Source organism: Neolamprologus multifasciatus, chromosome 17 (genome assembly GCF_963576455.1).
Source record: "Neolamprologus multifasciatus chromosome 17, fNeoMul1.2, whole genome shotgun sequence".
Taxonomy (NCBI): domain Eukaryota; kingdom Metazoa; phylum Chordata; class Actinopteri; order Cichliformes; family Cichlidae; genus Neolamprologus; species Neolamprologus multifasciatus.
The window spans coordinates 3,909,351-3,933,293 of NC_140455.1; the positions used below are offsets into that span (position 1 = coordinate 3,909,351).

At 43.2% G+C, this 23,943-nt stretch overlaps 1 protein-coding gene across 2 annotated transcripts in view; it reads left to right on the forward strand.

The window, feature by feature from the left end:
* Positions 1 to 23,943, forward strand: part of chst11 (carbohydrate (chondroitin 4) sulfotransferase 11) — a 102,180-nt gene that overhangs the window by 44,461 nt on the left and 33,776 nt on the right. For both annotated transcript variants that reach the window (XM_085138996.1, XM_085138997.1), the window contains exon 2: positions 22,999 to 23,084. In XM_085138996.1, the coding sequence (XP_084995122.1) occupies positions 22,999 to 23,084 (86 nt within the window). The remainder of the gene's footprint in view (positions 1 to 22,998; positions 23,085 to 23,943) is intronic.

A 23,943-nucleotide genomic window follows, 5' to 3' on the forward strand; every position in this document is an offset into this window, starting at 1 on the left:
TCCATTAAGCCCAGTTCATTCCAGTTCGACTTCATTTTCACCCCAGCTCCAGTCTGGGGATCAGCAAACATGACCTCCAGTTCGAGCTGCTTCCCACAAGGATAAAGATACAAAGTGAAAGGAGACTCGCTTTGACAGTGTTTACCTCCCTGCTGCTCAGCTCTCAAAGGTGTGTGCACGTCCACACAAACACAGAAATAGACTTTGAGACAGTGACGAACTTTAAAAGTGTCCTTCAGGTGACATATGGAGACAAGATCCCTGCAGCATGAGAGCATAATAATCTGTCTATGTCTCTCCACCACAACGACTGAAGCGACATTGGCTTCTGACGGGGAGAAATGCTGCTTGCTTCACTGCCTTGTAGTGCCCTGAGACACACACTCTGTGCTTTGTCAGGATGTCATCAGATATTTTACACCCAGCTTTTCTGCTGACTCGGGATTTCCACTCCCCTTCTCTCACTCCCTCTTTTGCTCTTTCCCTTCTGAAAGACTCACTTTACCACAGCCGGTGACGTAGATCAAGGCGTCGTGTCAACAGGCCGCTAACGCCAAGGTGACGTCAGCCAAACAGGCTCTCCCACAAGGGACAGTTTGTAAGCTGGAAGCTTTGTGCCCCACGATGACTCTGTTAATGGTTATGTATGGATGTCCTGTAGTTCATTAGGCCAGAAAAATCAATAAGCTCCAAGAAAGTTACTTAATTAAGACGATTTTGCACGTTGTAGCCCATTAATTACAAATCATGATCACTTTACATAAATCTAAAGTACTTTACAAACCGTGCTGTGCAGTATTTCATGTGTAAAACACATTTACACAGAGTTCCAATAGTTTTACATTACATTAAATATATTTAATGATAAATGTAATCCCACGTCTTCTGTCTTCTACAGCCTTACTATTTAATCATGTGTCATCCCGGTGCAACATTTTCTTCTCCCACTGACTGAAACTGTATTGAAATGTACAGCATGATTATATTTGTAATCTGCTTAGGAATCTTCTTCATTTGTGTGATGTAGTTATGTGAATATTTACTGGGGTAAAAACACAAAGAAACTTAGTTCAGATGATGTCAAAGTAAAATAACCACGATAACCTCAGACTGCGTCTAAACTGCGTTTTATGACTCTCGCTCTAGGCTTGGATAGAGAGGATTACAATAATCTTCCAAGGGTAGCTGACTTCCCATTTATCTGATCGTTTCAAGCATCCTGATCCTGATTCATATAACATTTATGGGAGTAAAAGTGGTTAAAATGCTGCGAAGCGGAAAAAGGAGCAAGATTTCTTAAATGATAACGATCGTTTTATTTGTACGAAACCGTGTGAAACTCAGCTCAGGTCAAAGGTCATAAGAAAGAAATGCAGTCAGGGTCATTTGTCTACCCTCCTGGTTTTGGTAGATACAGAAGCCTCTGCTTGGTTTGATGACAAGAACTCAGCTTCTATTTTATAACAAAATCCAGGAATATTTTTTCTTCCAATGTTGGTTAATGTTGACCTATTATTAGCATTTTGTGGCCTAACAAAACTTCGACCTTTAAATGGAGGGTCCATCAATCAAGTCAAGTCTTTAAATTAAGCTGGGACTCATGACCTCCAGAGTCTGGCAAGGTGTAGAAGAGCTGGTTATATCCTTCTGGCCGTTAGCTGATCTTGCCTCGTGGACCAAAAGGAGAAATTCACTTTTTGAAAAATGGCAGCTGGTACCAGTGTTTGAAGCTAATGGAGTCTACGAGCCAAGACGGTCCCCACTGGGCCTCTTACAGGCCTCTGTCATGTCAGAGGTCTGATAGATGGTGCACCTGGCTGCAGAGTCTCAAATAGTCATGAGCAAGCACATTTTAATTTGATGTTCCTGTAGCAGCAGCTTTTTATGAATCAAACTCAGCTGGGTGTGGATTTGCCTGAAGGACACTCCAGCAGTGCATGACGTGGGAAACGTTCTAGCTAAACTATGATTTTGCAATGATGCAATTCAAAAGGTGCTCTCGCGGTCCTGTTGTTGGAGCGTGGCAGATGGCTTGGACTTACACGGCGCCCCAGAGCACTATGGGAGGCCTCCATGAAACAATGCAGTTCTCCACAGGGTGCAGGTCATAAACACAACAGCTCGACGGTTTGATCCGAGGAGCGTGCGAGCATGTTTGCTCTGCAGGCATCAGTAACTGTAAGCATGGCCTCATAAAATGTGAAAAAAGTTTATGTGGTGAACAAGAACTAACAGAAATGCATTTCTACACCCTTAAAGATTCTGTAGCAGAGAGTTGGGCACAAAGACGAGCCTGGCACTGCAACAGTCTGGTGCAAACATGTTTCATGTGTGACAGTCGGTTTGCTCATTGTGACCCACATTTCCAAAAGCCTTGACCGGGCACTGGGTCCAGTTTACACTTAAAGGTCAATCGAATCATCATAAATGTTAATTATCCATCTGTGCAGGAAGCTGTTCAGTACATCTGTAAATTCAACGCATCTTTAATCCGCCTGTGTTTTAGCTGATAGTGTCATTGCAGACTTGCCTGCAAACTGCAATAAATTTCAAAATTTACAGTCTGAAAGTCAGCAAGTGTAGCAGTTTTACAGGGATGTTGGGGACAGAGATGGAAACCTTTCCTGAAACATGCACTACAGCTGTTTTATGTGTATACAATGCTGAGCAATACCACTGTCTTCATTTCTGAGACACCTTTCAGTGAGTATCAGCCTAAAAGTTCTGGCTGTGCGTATGCCTCCTTAAAAATACAGAAAATTGATCTAATTGCAGTGTGCAAACTGCACATTTTAGCATTTTCCAGCTCATTGTTTCTTTTTTATTGCCAGCCATTTCACTCTTTACATCCCCTTCCCTGGCTTTCATCAGCTGCCAGTCACAGCAGGAAACTATTTACTGTACACTGCCCACCCAGCAGTAACGAGATCAGGGACAACGTTATCTACAAGCAGGTAAAGACATAGTTGTAGAACCTTTAACAGTTAAATTGGGAAACAGCCAAACTGCAGCTAAAGGCAGTGTGTTTGCTCCATCCCAGCCATGCATGCATCGTTCTGTTTAATGTTCGCTAACAGTCTGAAAGAGTCCAAGTGGAACTTTTGCTGCATACACATCTTTGCTTCGTGGGTTTGAGCTTTATTTCTGCTGCCATATGGCTGACACGCTAATTCAATTTCAGTGTGTACTGGTCTGTACTGTATTTCACATATGTCACCCCAGTGGGAGGATTCATAACTGCCATGTCCTCAGCCCATTAAGTCATTGACCGTCATTAGGACTAAAAAGAGCTTTGTGTGTGTGTCTTATCCCCAGCTCCTGATGCGGCTGTTGTGTGGGAGTCGTCTGGGTATTAACCAGCATCGTTTTTAATTATCCTGTAATCAATGTGTCCACTGAACCACATTAAGGAAGACTGCAAGGTCAGATGTCACAGCTCCACTGAGGTACACAGAGAATGTGAAGCACAGGCAGCCTTGTTTCTGACATTGTGTCCTTTGGGTTCTGAACGACTTTAATGTTTTTCAGACCTCAGGATGCTGATGAAGCTGTCACGTAAGCATTAGAAACTGGCACTTTGGCCTCGTTGAATGAATTGCATGAATCTTTCATTACCTAACTCACTACACTTTTGGCTGAGGAACAATCGATTAAATGCCGATCATCCACAATTATCCGTCTTTTACCACAACAGCCATTCTGACACAGGCAGATGCTTAACTTCCAAAGAATAGTGACTCTAATGAGTTGTACCTCTGTTGTTGTCTGATGCTCACTGTGACATTGCTGCAAGAAGACTTAGGGACGAAGCAAACGAGTGTCTGCGAGGGTTAACGAACTGCTTTTACCTGCTTTTTGATTCCCTTCAGAGGAGTCGGGCTAGTGTTGGACCGGGGTCAGGCCCAGCAGGTGTGGGCTGTAGAGCCAAGCTGCCCATCGTTTGCCAGTAGGACGACAGAAGCCAGTTAACCGAGCCAGGCTTAGAAAATCGTACCCTTCAGCAGCTATTACACCTACACTTGCATTTCTCTCACTTTCTCTTTGCCACCAGTGACTTTTCAGCTGGAACATTTTCTAACAAATGTGATCAACTTTTAATTTCGCCAAAGTTTCCTTTTTTCTGTGTTCGGCAAACTGCAAAAAGAAGAGTCTCTCGGCGTGATGGTGGTGTGTGTTTGTGTAACTAGAATTTGAATAACTTCATGTATACATGTTGAATTAACAAACAAATAAACAAAAACATATATGTAATTTCAAATCATGCTTGGGGTTGCCAGGGGATCACACACTGATCTCTAGGCCTTTGTGAATGGCTGTAAGAGTGTACACTAAACTCTTTTAACTACTTTGCAGTGGACTGTATCTAAATCCCAATTCTACAATGATTTTGTTATAATTATTAAATTAACCACCTGATTTATCAGTGAGCTGATATTATCGACCAGTATGTGACGTTGTTATGTTCATTTGTGTCAGCTGTTTCTCCCGGTGTTTCCACTTCCCCTCATCACCTCCTGTGTGTATTTAGTCTGTGTTTTCATTCAGTTGTCAGGTCGTCTGTACTTCATGACTCAGTTCAGCTCATGTCTCGTGTTCATGTGTTTTTCCCGCATGCTCCTGCTCTGAATTGTGCTCATGTCCTTTTCACAGTCATCAATCCAGTTTTTCCCAGTTTAGCTTTTAGTTTCAGTTTTCGCCGGTGTTCAGTTTTGGCTTATTTTGTATCCATGTTTTTTGGCCCAAATAAACGACTCACCTTTTGTTGTAACTCAGGTCCGTCTCCTTTCGTGTCTGCATCATAATTACACTGGTGCCCCCCGCCCCGACAGGTTAGGTGGAATTAAGTTAAATAGGATGGTGACTAGTGGTTCAGGTTCAGCGTTCTTGAATCTAAAGGGATTCACAGACGTGGAGCTAAAAAAGCATGCAGCACTGCTTGTATAACACATCCATCTTTATGGATACTGTATATTACACCTTCATCCAATTCCCTGTGGAGAAATTTGGGTTACATCATCATAGCAGTGGTAATAAAATGTGTTCAGGGTGGCATAGTGTGCAGCTCCGTTTCATGCATTTACATTTAAATCATAGAGCCTGGTAGTCTCACACATTACTGGCTCCTGTTGCCGTTTGCTTTGGTTCCAGCACTTCTTCAGTTACCTTCCAACACTGTTGCAGTTGAAAGATTTCATCTGTTATTGAGGATTTTAGCATCACAGATCATTTAAAAGCTCCACGTGAGGTTTTGCAAAACAGTGTCTTAAATCTAGTTTTCTTTTAAGTGATGCTGAGACAATGCTCCGAGTTAAAGACATTGAGTACTGACATATATTGTGGTTTGGAAATGCAGATTTCTGTACAATATGCTTGAGTGCAAACATGTAAAAGCGTTCCCCGCTTTGTGCCACAGCACTCCAGACTGAAGGCGATCTCTTCAGAGGGACACACACATCCAGGAACACTGAGCGATATTAGATTGAAATCACAGCACGCATAACGGAAGCTGTGCATGTTTGTGTCTACATCACAGCGAGCTGCATATTGCTGCAGGGAAGCATGTTTAGATTGGACAGACAGTTACTCTGCTGTTCAATATTTCAAAGGAGGCTGAGGCTCCAGCAACACTTGTGGTATGAATCAACTTTATTACTTGACCAACACACTTTGGCCTGTGGCCTTTGTCAGGGTCTGTTAAATATTTCATGCAGCCACTTATAGACCTGGGTACAGATAATAATAAGAATAAAATCTCAGTATTGCTCCCCAGAGGCTGAAATCTTACTTAAATTAAAAATGCTGAGAAATATAATTTTCACAGGGTCTCACTGTGATGAGGGAAACAAGGTCATGAATAGGAAAGTTTACCCATCAGGCAGCACAATACAACTCAAACACGATACAACTCAGTGTTTCTGAGTCACTGTTAAAGGTTAATCATTCACATCAAAACATTATATTGATTATGTTGCATGTGAAGCTCACAGAAAATGATCTCCTGACTGCTGCTTCCCGTAGCTCCCTCAGCCCAAAGACAGATCTCACAATGGAGCTTCACTGTTTACTGGGTGTGTTAGTGTTTTATCTTTTACATCCAAAACAAAATCCATGTAGTTTTAAGTGTTTTTGAAGACCTTGGATTTCTCTGAGGACGGTTATAAACCTGCCTCATACCCGTGAACTTTGTTTAATCCCACATCAGATCTGTGACTGACATCTATCACTGCAGAAAGGAACAGTGAACACAGACGTCACAACATCACCCAGTCAAGGCCTGTCGTCTCATCTCGCCAAGGATGCTGAGACACAGAAGCTGTGTGTGCACGTGTGTGTCTGCTTTCTTGTGTTAAGCTGTTTGCTAGTCAGTGTGCTGTGTAACATTGTAACCAGTGCTGTCGTACTTACGCTGATGAGGCTGATGACTCTAATGAAAGTGGTTCGCTTGGTGTGTGTGATGTGTGTGTGAGCACGCACGTGTGTGTCTGTTTGTGTGCTACAGACCTCAGTATCTTTGGATGGTTCTCTGTTCCTGTAGCTGTTTTGTTTTAAATACCTGCTGGATATTTTTGTATGTGTCAGATCAAAGTTAGCTGTAGTTCAGGAGGTCATCTGCTGATTGGAAGGTTGGTGGTTTGATCCCTGGCCGCCCTTGGGCACGACGCTAACTCAGAGTTGCTTGCTGATGCATCCATCGGAGTATGAATGTGCGTGAATGTTAGTTAGAAAGCACTTGAAAGCATAGAAGTGAATGCAGCATGTTGTGTAGAGTGCTACGAGTGCTCTGGGAGGGTAGAAAAGTGTGTTTACCAATTAGCACTGCTTGTGTCAGCCTGTGTTTGTATTTTTATTGCAGCAGTGCTGACCTCTCCTACTGTTAACCTGACACAGTGAACTGAGCTCACTGTAAAGATTGTTTAGCATCGGTGTCCTCCACAGTATTAACTGGTTCTGCAAACACTTTCATCCATACCATCCTGTAATGGAGCAGCCTTTTATTTTAAGCATGAGTGGCCCCAGTGGACATAACACCAGCAGAGGAACTTCAAAAAATGAAGAAAGATGAGATGAAAACATAAAACCAAGCTCTGATGATTATAAACTCTTCACCAACCACCAGGAAATGTAAATGCCAAGCAGGCAGTTCTTAAAAACGGCATACTGAAAGGCTTAAAAGATGCTTAGACTGATTGACAGGTGTAAAAACTGGATGCACAAAGCTGATCTATGAATACCAAACACCATGATCGACTGTCCTTTAATTGTCCCTTTTTGGCCAACGTGCATAAATCAAAGAACGTGTAGAAAAACCAGTGTTCATAACTCCAGAACGCTGCACTGGTGGATATAAGCTTGGCTTCTGTGTCTCAGTTTTCTCAGACACACACTGTTGTGTTCATTCTGTACACACTGTATTTGTTACAACATAACGAAACTAAATATGAATGTTTAGTTTTAACATGTTTAATCTAGTAACTTTGTTCCGTTTAATATTGATACATCGACTTCATTTAGTGAACAAGCATGTTATAAAAGATTGGCTTCCCTGAGCAGAGCTGCTAATATCCATCAATTAGTCATATCAGGAGGACGCCCAGGATGTGCTGGACAGATTATGTCAGTCCAACTTGGGCTTGACTAATTGGTACCTCATGGGTGGATTAATGAATGGACAGATGTGATTTTCACAAACTGATCTGTGAGTTTTTTGAACATCTTTAAACAAAAACAGTTGTGTTTGAATCACTGATAAAGGCGTAAACATCTGTAATACACATGGATCCTTACCAGGGCCAGATTCCGAGAAAGGTAGGAGCAAATCCATTTGTCTGTTTCCTTAACCACTCATCCACAATAGAGCCTTTCCATCTATCACTATGCAAGATGCAGGGTACCCAACTACTCACGTTCACACTTCCTGCCGACTAACATGCATGTGTTTGGGATGAGCGGAGAAAGCCGATGCAGGCACAGGGAAATATGCACTAAACAGAAAGACCAGCGACCACCGTGTGACCATCAGATTTGAACCCGAAACCTTTTTCACATGAGTGTTGAACACTGCACCACCATGCTGAAAAAAGATGTTCAAGAAATTAGAACTCTTAATTTCATATCTTCAGACTGTCAACAGTAGTTTGGTTTGTTTGCTTTTTAATTGTTACTACTCTTAACATTATGTCGGGACGACGGTCGCTCAGGAGGCAGAGCAGGTCATCTACCAATCAGACAGCTGGTGGTTTGACCCCAAGTTGCTCTCTGACCCTGTTATTGGATGTGACTTCCTGATAGAAATCATTCAGCTCAAGTCTCCAACTATGATGCTTTCAGAATAAATGCAAGACAAAGTTTTTCCTTTTAATATTCATGCAAATAGAATCGCTGGAAAGTTTTTGGGAAGCTAAAAATATTCTTCCCTAACGGCCAACAGAAGAATCAATTTACAGTAAAATATTCACAACTTACCAGGAGGTCACATAATTTTGCTCTCTTTCACGTTCATCCTCCATTTCTGACAGTCAGGGGCATCGTGACGGTCCACAGCACAGCTACGGGAAAACTGTGCTGATGGACTTTTGGAACCCAGCAAGAAAGCTTTGAATGAAAGCAGAGTCACAGAGTCGGGCATAATTTTGTCTCTTTACCTTCTACCTCGTACGAACTCGTCTGGCATGAACACAGTAGTAGATTAGCTGTTACTCGGCGGCCTCGTTACTCGTTGTCCGTCTTTATTACCTCTCCACTACACAAACTGAAGAATCCGTTTAGGAAGTGTAGAACATCCCTGCCTACAGGAGAACAGTTCACTGTGAAGCAGATCCGACGTTATCATTGAACTCATGGAGTGTGTTGACCAGCACACACCGATTATCTATCAGCCTGAGTGTGTGAGGGGAGTGGGGCTGTCTCCAGTGCATGTGGCCTTTGTGGGAGCTCCAACCTCCCATTAGCAGATGCATTTAACTCTGAGCTGTTAGCACATGCAGCTCTCGCTCAGAAGCAGTCGCTGGGGCATTGCTCCACCTGTGCCTTGTTCATTTACTCTTCTTGCCACAGGCGAAGCTGCAGTCGCTCCTTATGTTCAGTTTGAATGGATAACTCCTCTCGTTACCACTCACGTCACGTCTGTGCTGACTCATCTGTCTTCATGTGGTGATCCTTTGTCTCACTGAGGACACTCAAATATTCACTTCTGCTTCGTACATCTGTTATCACACCCCTGTGGCTTTTCATCCTTGGCATCTATATTGTGAGTCGGTTATTTGGGGGAGAGTCACGGCTTCTTTAAGCTTGCAGTTGCTGTTTAAATTCTCCCGACGCTGTACAAAGCTGGAATGTAATGTAAATGCAATAGAAGCTCTACTCGTGAGACTCCCTCAGGTTTTCTGCCTCCAGCCCAGCAGAAAACTTTAGGAAGAAGAGTTTTTCTAAATAACTGCTGGTGGTAAAAACAAACGTATCCTGGAGTATTAGCACAGAATTTAGTCACAGTGTTAGTGTGTGTTATATGTGCTTTTCGTGCAGAGGAGTTTTTTTGTTTCCTGTTCTCATGCTGTCCTACCATGGAAGCACAGCACGAGTAGAGCTCTCTTTTTTTCCTCTTGTACTTTCCCATTGTAGTGTATATTTCAGTGTTTTTCTGTAACGCTACTGATCTCCGACTTGTATCCCCATCTAATGTCTGTGTTGTGTGTGTAAGGTCGGGGGGGGGGGGGGTCCCATTTCACTGCAGGACAACCTGCATGTGGCGAATAAAGCTTTGATTGATTGATTGATTGATTGGATTCGCTTGGCGAGACTGTTGTGATTGGCTGTAGCACATCTATAGGTGTGTTTGCAGCGTGGCTCAATACAACATCTGCTAACTGATTTCATGATTTTAAGTTTGCAAACAACAAATGTCAGTTTTCTCCATCCTAACATTCTGCTGTGTTGTGCTTGTAAGTCGTGCTCTTGATAACAGAGCACAACTTCAGTTGTTTGAACCAAGCCAGCTCGTACACGCCTTGATTATTGCAGCTCAATATCTCCCCTTCTTGCAGGATTCTCACTCATGAATTTCTCACCAGCTTCTCTCTCCTGAGAGCATTTCTCCAACTTAAGATGTTTAATGCAAAAGACCCTGGAGCCCAGGAAGCGGGCACCAGGGAAGACAAAGATCATTTCACCCCGTAGCAATGTTGGGAATTTAGTGGCATTGCTGGTGCCTTTTCCTGTCTGAATTATTCATCTCCTTGCGTGCTGCCTGTGTCTGCCGGTGTGTGTGATGGTTTGCAGATGACAGCTCAAATTGTCAGCTTGCTTCAGATGCCTCCGTCTGATCCCAGCACGCCTTTCTTCTTCACTTAGATGACGTTTGCTTCCATACATGCTTTTTTATTGATGGGTGGAGTGTGGGGAGGTGGAGGGTGAGAGACGTGAAATGTGTGGATGTGTGACTCCCACAGGGCATGTGTGAAGAGGTTCAGTGAGTTCAATTTGAGCTTTCCAGCCTGTATCCAGGCAGAAGTGTCTCCGCCACTGTCTGACTCACTGTCTCTCTCTGTCTTTGTCTCCTCATGACTCTGACTGTCTGAGCTCCGAGGCCCCTGGTTGGCCCTCATGTGACTCGGTCTGTCTGCACACTTGGCCACCTTTCAACCAATTACGCTGTGTGTGTGTGTGTGTGTGTGTGTGTGTGTGTGTGTGTGTGTGTGTGTGTGTGTGTGTGTGTGTGTGTCTCGAGGGAGAGGAGGAGTATAAACAGTCATCACTTCCTGCCATTCATCACAACCTTGAGCTACATGAATCTCCATCTCCCTCCACCTACTGAAATCGTTATTACATTGTAAAATGATTTGATGGAATACTCTCATAAACTTTCTGTTATTTGCATATTTATTTGCTAACTTGCTTATTCAATCATCATTTTGAAAAAAAGTATATGATTTCATTTGTGGGAGATTTCCCATCATGCACTGGTCTAAATTCAGGTTCCTTTCCTTTGTAAATAATTAAAGTCTGGCATGCAAACCATCAAGTTTCCTCCGTCTCACTGACTTATGCTCAGTTTCCATGCTGACACTTACACATACACTGCTCGACTATGATACCAGCACACGTGGTCGGTTGCCAGGCAAAGACTTAAGTGGACATTTGAGGTCTTCGTTCCCATCTGGAGGCCACTGAGTACGAATTCCTTCCCTTTTTTGTCGAGGGGATGTTGAGTCATGCAGCGAGCTGTGACTCAGGGCTTCTGGAGTAAATGTGTAAGCAGCATGGTGACATCATGGACAGTAGTCTGCAGCTGCACATGGGCTGGACTTTCAATACTGATGTGCAGTGTTGGGACTAACGTGTGCTACTTTTCTTATCAAATGTCTTTATTTGACATGTCAGCTGAAAGCTTAGAGCCACTTCAACACGTGGAAACACGCGAGAAAGCTCCACTGACTGAAGACGGTGTGGGTGACTAACAGCAGTGAAGTGAGGGATACTGACACTGAAACATGCAGCTGCAGGCAATGAAGTGGTGGAGCTGAGCCTTTATGTTTGCATCCCAGCATGTGGTCATGACCTCACGTTGCAGGTGCAGGTGAGTAAAATGACTCCACAGAGTCAGAAGGTCACAGGTTAGGTCAGTGGAGATGGTTTAGGGCAGCGGCCCCCAACCCCCGGGCCTCGGACCAGTACCGGTCCATGAGTCGTTTGGTACCAGGCCGCGAGAGTTGAGGCTCAGGTGTGAAATTTATGGTTTTTAGGGTTTTTATCGGTTTTCAGTGTTATTTTGTTACCGTTTTTATCGTTGACTCGGTTTTCCTGGGTCTTTTCACGTGTGTTATGAATAAATCTTCTTTTTTTCGGTACCAGTACTAGTTTTATTTTGTTGTATTTATCCGCAACACCTTAAAGGCCAGTCCGTGAAAATATTGTCGGGCATAAACCGGTCCGTGGTGCAAAAAAGGTTGGAGATCGCTGGTTTAGGATGCCTATGTGACTCAGTATATATTATTATTATAGTATATATAATAAACTGACTGACTCAGATTGTGTTTGTGTGCTTCCTGCCTGGACACCTTGGGAATATCAGCCAGCTGTACTGATAGTTGGTGTTTTTCTTTCAAAACTGGGATAAAGTTCTCACGGATACGTCCGATTGCAGGGTGGGGCTGTTAAAATTCCTTGTGTGAAATGGTGCCTTGTATATGAATGAACTCGTCAGTGTCGCTGCATGAGATGGATAAAAGGCAATAAAAAACACTTTTTCCACTCACTGCCTCCTCAGAGATGTCAACATTACCAAAATATGAATCTATAATCGTTTAGTGCAAATTATTAATATTGTATTAATTCCCCCATCGATTTTTAATTATTCAGCTAATGAATAAAACTGGCCTTGAAGCTATAAATGTAATATTTATTATTTCTGAGACATCTGAAAGCTTCTAACATAATGACTAATTAATCCTGTAGCTCAGGATCAGTTCCTCTGGTAGATGCTCTCCTTCTCTGAGGTGAGAGTCAGTGCAGAAATGACAGCGATCAACATCAGTTCTGGTTCCATGTGCATCATCTACGTGTGCGTACTGCAGCAGTGCAGCTCACGTTCCTGGAGTAATGCATCAGGAATGGGATTCCTCATGTTGAAAGACAAAACACTGACGGTAGGATGATGCCGAGGTTACCTGCGTGCTGCATGTGCGCTGTGGTGCTCCTTCACCTGCTGCCACTTCTTTGTGTTTCTGTTGTGTTAAAGGAGGCCTGAAAGGTCCGGTCCACGGTTCATGTCGTACAATGTAGATGTGTTCAGAAGCTGTCAGGTGCTCACTTTGTCTGCTGCTTGTGGATTCAGTCCACAGTTTTCCTCAGTTTGTCTCAGGGACATCTGGGCTGGAAGTGATGCAGAAGACTAACATACGTGGTACAGCAGAGTGGGCAGAGCAACGATCGTACTGAGGGCAGCTCTCCAAAAATGATCAAGTCAAAGGCTTTTTACGTAATATGATAATTGTCAAGCTAGATTTGTTTTATTAGATTTGTGACTTTATTAGAAGAGTTCTTGATTTTTGGACATTCTGCAGAGACCCCATGAGATGGTTCTTGTGACCCTCCTTTGTGGCTGTCCATAGAACAAAGCATAAATGATGGTTAAAGTAATTTGAACTCTTGAATAAATGTGAGTGGAGTCATTTTTAAGATGCGTCTGGACCATCATCTGATCCATCTGATCAAAGCCTGATCAGAAATGGGCTCAGTGGCAGGGTGGCTGTCAGGAAGCTGCACTTAAGGATGGAAACAAGGCTGAAGATGCCAAATTATAAAAGAACAGGACTAAAGAACGAGTGGCAGCCGGTCTTAAGGAGTGATGAATCCAACTTTGTTTACAACTCTTACTAGTGTTAAGATGTGAAGACATTTGATAGAAGGCTCAGTGTTCTCGCTCCACAACCTTTTCACAAAAAAAGAAAAGGAGAATGAAACTAACTGAGATTCATATTTTCTTTATAATGAGAGAAACTCTGAATGTGTCTCAGTGATAACTTGATTATATCTTCAAACGTGGTGATTGGCATTTCTCGCCTCCTGCTGTTCTCACGATCAGTCAAAGCTTATTACGATGCATGCTGATAATAAGACTGAGCAGACGTGGAGTTTGGAGAAATATTAGATCTTTCTTTTCCTCCTGACTCTGCCTGTAAGCCTCAGGTGAGGACTGTCACAGACATAATTGCTTGTGTATTATCGTCGTGTTAGTAATCATCATTAAGGGGATTAGACTGAGCGCTCCAACCAGGAAAAGACACATGCAGTCAATCATCACTGGAGACTTGATTGGTTTTATAGCCTACCCACTCACGCTGAGAAAATCACTTCCCCAACTTCTTATTGAGCTTTGTTTAATGAAGTTGTGCCAACATTGCTAATCACCTGTATCTCTACTTCTCTGCTCCAGTTGCATTGTTCATTTAAATCCCAATTACACTGTGGCACTTCACTTTGTGTAGGACGGTAACACACACACACACACACACACACACACACACTATTATGTGCGGGCAGCCCAGTGTGAATTGTCTCTCCTCCCTTTCCTGCTGTGAAGGTAAGATTAGTGACAAGTTAATCCTCCAGTGGACCATAATCCTCTGCTGATAGATGATGGCAGATGTTGTGCTTGATTGCAGGCCCGTACTGAGCATGTGCAGAAGCATCCCTGCTGTTTATAAGGTGACTCATTCATAATCAGATGGTGAGAAAACTGAATGCAGTGTAATACTTTCTAGCTGCAGTGCTTGTTTTGCATTAGGCCTTTAAAGCTTGTCCGCTGAGACGGCGCATTAAACTGCAGCCTCGTTTTTACAAAGACATCATTTTCTACACTTTTATTTTTGAACCTTATTAGATTAACTTTCAAAGAAAAGTAAACAAATCTTAACCAGATCTAACTCTCAGAACCTGCAGAAGGATACAGATGTTTCACGTGCTGATGTGTGTGCATAGTGCACATGATCATGTTTGACCTAAACTGGACAAAGCTTGTTTTCTTTAGCATTATTTTTACGGGTTTACCGATAGACTTTTGGTCCTATCCTGTGATGACGTATGAACCCTGCTTGTGGACCCAAACTGCTGTGTTTATTAAGGCTCGTGTCTTGATGCATTCGCAATCATCCAGGTAAGTAAATCTCCAAAAGTTGATTCTGATGATTCAGCCCATTTTCCATCAGTGGGCTGGTTTCAGTCATTGTGCAAATGTCCTGTTTATAAGATTGAAACCTGCAGACTGAAGAAGTTGGATGAGTGAAGCGTTTCTCCCACTGAAAACATCCAGATGAACAGAATCAGCCTTTGGAGATGAAGGCTGGTGTGTTTTTAATTGTTTGGATGGTTTCCATCTTGTTCTAGTTCATCTGAACAAGCCCCTAAAAAAGGCCGTGATTGCCGTCGGCCTCTCTGGGATTTTATTACCACTGTTCTTTTTAAAGCTCAGTTTAAACCTTACGATGTAACTGCAGCCCCTGCAGCAGCATAGTTACAGCATGTTCTCATCCCAGCGTCTAACACACCCACGACTGTGACAAATCGTCCGTATGTTACACGTTGGGAGGCCTGAGAGCACATCAGTATACCAGCTAGCCCAACTTCAGTAACCCTACAAACCTCACTGCTGTTTAGTTTTCTGTCTTCATTTATGATGGAAGTGATAACAGAGCTGTACGTTTTCTCAGAAACCTCTCAGTCAGAACATGCTACATCATGTTTAGGTGGAAGCCAGCTGTTTTCATGGATGTTAAACTTCATTGTTACACCTGGTAAAGCAGCAACGCTGATCATTTTGTTACAGATGAAAGAATTTAGACACTTTGTAACTCTCAGTGATGCTGCAGTGATCGTTTGACTTTGAGACCTGAAGACTTACCTGGATAGTTTTGGGCTGTAAACTTTAAAAAGCAACAGGACTTAAATTACAATGAGTACACATCAGGTGCTTTAACTTGATTTTTCAGCATATTATAAAACCAAAACACAACTATATGTAAAGTGAAAGTTTCCAAATGTACAAAAACTAAGCTGCAAATATCATTTAAAATTTATTTCAACCTCATCTCCCTTTTCACTCTTAATCCTTTAGAGATGAATCCAGTGTCAGTTTGAACAGACAGGCTTATGAAAGCCCATTTCAAATAAAGTATATGAATAGTTCTGATTTTCAAACGGCACATTTTGTACTGGTGTGCAGCAGCACACACCACTCTGAGCACTCATGCTTGTCTCTGCTGACAGCCTATTAAACCCTGTCACCTGGCTGAGGAATCGCTCCATGGTACCTTCAGACAAAAACATCTTTTAGCAAGTCTCGTTCTGTCTTTTCAGTGAATTGTGAAATGAGTTTGTTTTTTGTTGCTTACTTTAGAAAGCTGTTCCTCAGGAAGCAGCATGGAAGCATTTTACTGGAGAATACTTTCAGTGATTTGGCTTTTCCTCCACTTGCTTTTACAAGAGCGCACACTTGAAATCAGAACATTTTGGAGCATTTTCACCAGTGGGATGATGGTGACAGCAAAGAGGAGGAGAGGAGGCGGCACAGTGACAGAATGCTGTGTGCACTCTTCATCTGTGGTGCGTATGGATGTTTGTTCAGCGCGCAGAGCGTCTCTTCGTTTCGAGGTAACGCTGGAGACTGCGTGGGCCGCTGCCATTTGGGCTGGCAGGGGAGTGAGTGTTGCTGAATGAGGGGGAGGCAGGAACCATGTCAGTGGTGGAAGCAGAGCTCAGTCTGCTCTGATGGGTTTCAGCTGCTTCTAAGTTGTCATTCATGTGTGTTGGCGTCTCCTGTGCACTCCATCCTGGCTCTAAAACACACATCATGTAATTAAAGTGCCAGTTTGGAGCTGGTGCCTTATCACACACCAGTTCTCAGCCAGCAATGCTAGTTTGAGAATAACACAGAGTGGATGATCTAAAAACGACTAACAGGAGGCACTGGAGAAGGGATCGTTGTGACCAGCAATACCGAGATATGGCAACCACCAACTTTAAACATCCAGCAGTAGTTTATTGTCTAATATGTCCAAGAAAAAGATCAAATCAGGAGCTATAGTAGAAAAGTATACATTTAAATAACGGTGTGGTGGGGTGGACTAAGTAAAACAAACCAGTTGGAAGTTCCAGGGCTCTCAGATCTTAGCTGGGGTTGGATTTAAAAGCACATTTGAACCCAAAACAGAGTTACGTTCGCTGACTCGTGCTTGATGAGGCAGCAAACTTGAACTGCATCTCAAGGAAATGAAAGTGAAAGAGCATCTTAATGGTTGTGCCCAGATCCCCTGAGAGCAGAGGCCAAATGAGGCAGCAGAAGAACGGATCTCACAGCTGTAGCCTGCTGCTTATATGCTTATATCATAGACACTATAACTATATAACTTCTATTCCACTTGTAGTTTAGACCTTATGCTCTCAAGTGGAGCACGAAAGTGCTCACAAACATTCTTACAGTGCTTTTACCTGAGCTTTACACAGTTGTTGTAGTTTAATGTGGAGCTGAAGTGTGCACACACACAGTGTAGCCCACAGAGGCACGGCTAAAACCTCATCCAGGAGATACTGTTGGAACTCATTCAAGAAGACAGAGTAAAGTATGTTTTAACTGGTTACTCAATTAATCAGTGGAAAGATCAATACAGTACTCAATTACTAAAATCATCAGTAGCTGCAGTTCTCTTGTGCTAAACCAGAGACTAATGGACAGCAACTCCAGTATTTTCAGCTTTGGTCAGATAGAAAAAACAAACCAACACTATGTCTGGACCTTGTTCTGGACCGAGATCTCACTGCAGTGGTGCACGCACTGAACTGCTTGCAACAGTGGCCCCTCCCTCCCCCGGCCTGGTACAGGGTGAGCCCTGGAAACCCTCTTTTGTGAAGAAGAAGAAGATTTTGCAACAGCTTGAAGAGAAAACTTTGCAGCTGTGTGACATGCAGAGTGCCAGCATACATGTGACAGCTGATGCAGCTAATCAATAACCAAAGCTTTACTTAGTAATTCACTAATATCCACACGTCCTGTACAATATGACAGGACAATCAAAAGCAGAGCTGAAGATCTGCTTATTGGAAAAGTTTATACATGTTTGTTTATACCAACAAACCATTGCTGTTAAATTTCAAGTATCTGTGACAAACACCTGCAGGGCTGCATTTGTAACGTGCTCTGCTCGCCGCAGCATCGAAATGTGGCATTAGAAATGTACACGTTCATGTACGCTGAGAGTCTGTGAGTCTGAAAGCTTATTGGCATCCACATCGTGTGTGTGCGTGTGTGTGTGTGTGTGTGTGTGTGTGTATGGTGCACAATCAATACTGTAGCACTGAGGAAATAAGCTTCTGCTTTCCCATGACCTTACCTGATTCCAGAGCTCAGGCATGCAGCCAGCTGGTGCAGGTGATGGTGGAGGTTCAGCCCAGTTCCCACTGAGCCAGGTACTGGTAGAGGTGACCTTGTGTTCCTGTTGACTGGATTAGCTGCAGAGTTCTGGAAGCACCAGTCCCAGGCCTTCATGCGCTGTGGCTGAACCATTACTTCAAGGTAACCGACCACACGCAGGGATACTGGCAGATTCAAAAGTTCATTAGTGCATGTGTGCGTGGTGGCTGTGTATATGATGCCTGGAGGCGTCAGAGCAGAGAGATGTGTGGATTTAATATAACTTGTACGTTTTGGTTTGTGTGTCTGTATGTGTGCTGGGGGCGAGTTCTGCACCATGTGAGGGATTTAGAAAGATGAGCTTTCTGCAGGGTGGGCTCATTTACACAAACCTACAGAGGAATTAGTTTTACCATAAAAATGGAAACACGTAGGCTGAATATGACAGCTGACTCCAGCTTCTGTATATATGCTCCTTCTTCCTGATGTTGCTGTCATTTGGTATCGCCACGTCTATCGCTACAGCCATCTTCTTCTGTTTGTCTACCACCACGATGTCCGTCTGTATCTGTCCCACAGGAACTTAGTTCTCCCATTGTGACCTCGGCACTTCCAGGTTATACTCGGCACAGATGTTCCTGTACACTATGCCGACCACTTGGTTATGGCGTTCCCTGTACGCCCTGCCTGCTAGCATCTTACACCCTGCTGCTATGTGCTGGACTGTCTCATCTTTACACAGCCTGCACCGTGACAGACCCCAGCCTCTCTGCTCAGAGTTTGTTCCTGTGCTGCCATGATCAGTGCCTCTGTGATGTGTGTATATATATACTGCCAAGAGAAAAAAGAGAGCTGCCAGGAGAGATGAGACTGATGGTGGCAGTTGGTCATCTTTCTCTGTTATACAACTATATATATAACTAATGCACTTTAATGGCTTTTACTGGATGTATTTAACTGATGTATTATATTTCCATCATCCCTGTGGGACGCTTCTTTGTGGTCACGTTGTATCTGTTGACATAACATGATAATGACGTATATCTTTCTACATATTGACTAATATCCACGTTGTTAACAAGTAAAATCATTTCTTTCATTGATTTTCTGGTTTGTTTTTTCATCTTGCGTGTTTTTTCGTTGCAGCTGTGTTCCTCTGTGTGGTCGCTTTCAGCCTCCTCTTTTATTTTATTGCATCCATTTGTCTGCATGTGCTGAGATATATAATCGTTTTCTCCGAGGTAGTAAATAAAGTTTGTTACATGTGTAACAGTGCTCTTATGTGGAGTAACGAGTGAAAGGTCCCACAACACAACTAGCTCATTTATGCCTCTTTTTCAATTGCAGTGACTGTTACCGATGTTTATTATGGGCTCCATCCCAGTTAGCACTGGGTCCACTGGTGCTAGTGGATAAGAATCCCCCCAGCTGTGCAACCTGTCAGTGAACACAGTGCAGTCACACACACTCACACACTAAATCCTTATTACCTTGAGACCCGCCTCAGGGCTGTGTCCACAGCAGTCAGCAGTGGCCCGTCACCGTCTGCTGACTCAGCTCGTACTCACTTCCTGGTGCTGCAGACGTGTGTGTGTGTGCTGGGTTTGAGCTGTGAAAGCACCTAAAAGGCAAATACGATGCAACTGCGTTATTGTGCTGCGAGCTCTTGTTCTCCAAGCCCGCATTAATTGCCTATTTACTACGTCCACAGCAGGACGGCGTGCTGAACTGCATTATTAAAGACCAGCTTTCGCAAAACTATTATCAATCACGCTCTCGTGTGTGTCTGTGCATGGTTAATTGCACATAGCGTGTGTAAAGGCATCCCTCCTTTCTGTCTCGCATTCCCTTTGGTGTTTGAAGGTCGTTGCTGTCTGCTGGGGCTCGTTACACTAACAAGCACCAGCTCCCTCCCTACGGTCCATGTGAACAGAGGGATTACACGTCTCTGACAGGGATCCAGGCTGTGCTCAGCCACATCACACCCCATTCTTCACTTTCTAAGCAGGATTTGAAAAAATCTCCTTTTCAGTTTTTTGCTCTGATGGTCTTGTGACGCGGAGGACGAGAGAGGCGAGGCCACGCCCCTCAATCAGTCCTGACAGTCCTCCGCAACAGGAAAAATGAATCACTAAATAATATTCATGATAATAATAATGATGACGCTCGCCAATGACATCTTCATCAGACATTGTGTACACAGGCTACATGTTTGCGGTCAACACGTTTGTTAGATGCTGTCCAGATGAGCAAATATCCATTGTGACATTATCAGCTCAGATTTGCAGCAAACGAGCACACAGACACACACAATCTAACAGGACAAAGGTGTTTATCTGGCTTCTGATCATCATTAACCAATAACTGATCATTAATTAACGGATTAATTAGAAGCCACGCCCACCATGTCATGCGCAAAACTGACAGCATCACAAAACTGTTTGAAATAGCATCTCTTTGTGGTCCAGTTGCTGCACTTTGTAGCCATTTAGTCTCTTTCTTGCATCTCTTTGTGGTTGTATTCATTAATATGACTTCCACTGCTCTTTGCATCTGTTTTGTTCATTATTTCATCATCATCTCATCGTTGCTTTGTCTCTCTGTGTGTGTTTTGCAGCCGTTTTTTTGTGACTTTGTCTGTAATCACATTGTGTCTCTCAGTTTTCTTTTGGAGTATTTTATGTCTTTTGTGTCTCTCTGGTCATTTTTTCCATCCCTTTGTTCCTCTTTGTCCGGTCGTTAAGTGATGACGTGACGAATCCTACTTCGGGCCTAAAGTAGTCTGCGTTTAATATGGCTTTTGTGTTGTTAACATGTTTAATGTTTTGTATTTTCTTCTATTTAATCTCAAAAAGCTCCTAAAACAGTCAGTGATCACTGTTGACCTCCCTCGGCTTTTATTACCGCTAATCATTTATTTAAGCTCAGTTTTTAAAACCTTAGGATGTAGCTACAGCCCAGCCCAGTGTTGCCAACTTAGCGACTTTGTCGCTATATTTAGCGAGTTTTCAGACCCCCTAGCGATTTTTTTTCTAAAAAAAGTCGCTAAAAAAAGACGTGAAAGACATTACAAAAAACAATAATTGCTAAAAGAAATTTAATTTGTAGTTCTAAATAAATTCTAAATGTATTCAAGACGTTTTTTGCTCACTTTATGTCTCGTCCACGATGTTATTTCTCTCTCCAGCAGCTTAGGTTACAATTACATTAGCATGACCAATTATGCAAATTAGGTGATGACGTCATTTAGCGACTTCTAGCGACTTTTAGGACAACCAATAGCGATTTTCCTTACTGAGGAGTTGGCAACACTGGCCCAGCCCATGTAGCAGTATATGAATGACTAACCTCGTATTGTGGATGGATTATCTCAGTTGTTCTCCTGGCTGAAGTTTGGTCCTTTTACAGCATCCTGCCATGAGATTACATTTGTTCCTGACCACCGAGAACACTCACGTTAACTTTTATCGAGTGGAAAAAAAGTTAGCTTGTTTATATTATGCTAACATAGCTGTGTCGCTAGCGGTCACATAGCACATGATTATATACCAGCTAGCCAAACTTCAGTAACCCTACAAACGTCACTGCTGTTTAGTTTTCTGTCTTCATTTATGTTGGAAGTGATAACAGAGCTGTACGTTTTAATTTGTTTCCAAAACCCCGCAGTCAGGACATGCTATTTTGTATTTAGATAGAAGCTAGCGAGCTAACTTCCTGCTAACTTCTAACTCCGTTAAATGTCATAAATTCCGTTTTCATGGATGCCTGGATGTTAAACTCAATTGTTACACCTGGTAGAGCAGAACGCTGATCATTTTATTAAAGATGAAAGACTTTAGACAGTTTTTCAACTCTCAGTAATGCCATAGTGATCGTTTGATATATGGACCTGCAGCGGAGTTTAGGCCCAGACATGGCTAGTGACGTCAGACTTAACGACCGGATTGCAGCACCTCTGTCTTTCTGGGACTTCCTCAGCCTCTGAGCCCTGTGGCCTGTGTGCAGAAGGCCTGTAGTCCATCCATTTCAAACATACAGTGTATATAAAACTGTGTGTTTGACTGCATGTTTTGTTTTCATATAATTATAATAGTTCTTAACCCATAAGAAGTCTTTGGTGTTTAGAAGCAGGTCTGGCTATTATTTTAACCCCTGATCAGTTGAACAGTATCAGTGTGCTTAAACATAATCTGTTGTCCACGTATAATCCTACTTTGTTGGCAAACATGCTGTGAAACCTGATTCACAGATGGAAACTCGCTGTAGAAATGAACGCACATCTCTTGTTATTCTCATCGTCAGCTTTCCTGATGGCAAGAACACACGTTCATCCACGGACACGAGGCAGATGACGTGCAGAACAAATTGCTATTAAACCCTCGGCTTTCTCGTCAGTGGTTCCTTTCCTTTCCTGTTGATCCTGCGCCGTTCTTGCGCGCTTTTCCGTCCAGAGTAATTGGAGAGAGTGTGCTGGCCGAGGCAAAGTGTTGTGCTGGCTGCTCCCACTGAGCCGGTGCCAGCAGCTACTGCTCTGTATCGAGTTGTATAAAGAGCTGAGATCCAGCCAAATAAACACTGAACTGTGGCTTTGCCCTTGGCATATAGTCCCTGCTCTCATTATTTATCCCTGTAGCTTTCTGCTTGACACTTGCAGCAATTGATCGTTCAAGGTGATGCTTCCAAATGTGGGATATTCAAGGAAGGGAGTAAAAAATAAAGGGAAGCTGGAATTTAATCTTTCATCAGTCAGAGGATAACAGCCCCCTTGGATGTAGACAGACTTGTATTCAGTGCGAGGAATAAAAGGTGTTACTATTGTGTAATTACCACATGTGGCCACAGTCACCGCTGCTGAGCAACTATGAGGTGAGACCACAGACTGTATAGAAAGGATGGACGCTTGGAGCCTGCCTCAAACGTCGCCTCCACGAACAGTGGCTGGCCTTCTCACACTGATAGCTGCATGAAAAATAACGATATGTTTTTATATAGATGACGTGTGTTCTGCTCTGCATGCTGTCAAAATGATTGCTGTGTCAGAACAGCTGCAGTACGTCTGAATGTCGTCCGTTCTCACTGGAGCATCATCTGTTTTCCAGTCATGCGGAGGAACCCCTTCATGGTGGAAGGCTGCTGCAGGAAAGGATCCCGCAATGCCCTGCAGGAGCTCTACAACCCCACACAGGTAGGACACTATCCCACTTCCATAAGCACCCTTGTCATCTTCTTATCACCACCTGCATCTGCATCTGCATCTGTTTTACTCCAGGTTTTCACCTGAAGAAGGCCTATATTTGTTTTTGCTGCATGTTCAGAAGGCAGATTTTTCTTTCCTAACTGTTGGTGCCCACAGGACTGATGCTCAGTACCTGAGGAAACAGCTGACTGCTTGTGAAAGCTCAGCATAATGACCGTTGATTCTCCGTCTCTTTGTCAGGAAATGTTGCCGGCCTCAGGTGACAAAGTCATCCCGATTGTATCATAAATGAGAGCAGACAATAAATCACAAGAAAGGACAAGTTTTTCTCAGGTCTCACAATTTACCCTTTTCAAGGACAGTGAGGAAATAACTCCTACTCGAAGCTCTTTTCTGCAGCATTTTTTCATATCGCATAAACAGCGAGACTATTACAGTCATGTCTGTCCCAGCCAGTGAAAGCTTGCTTCATCTCATTTTTCACGATTTAAAACGCTTTACAGAATGACGACCATCTGACCGCATGCTGCTATAACAGTGTGACTGCCAGCATGAAATGAAAGCATATAATGTGATGCCATTTTAATGGCTCGAGTTTTACTGGACAGTTTACAGTGAAGAGACGGACGCAGGAAGAATCAGGAGATGCAGACGCAGGCCTCAGCCTCGTCAGGTAGTTTATGCTCACAATTAAAGAAGCAAAGGACATAAAATAGAGAACACCTACCATATGAATGACTTTAAGAGCTAAGGCTGGGATAAAATCAAATGAATTATATGCTATGTTTGCTATGATTTCCTATCACCCAGAGAGCTTTTAATTCAAGGGTAAAAAGAAGCTTTGGCA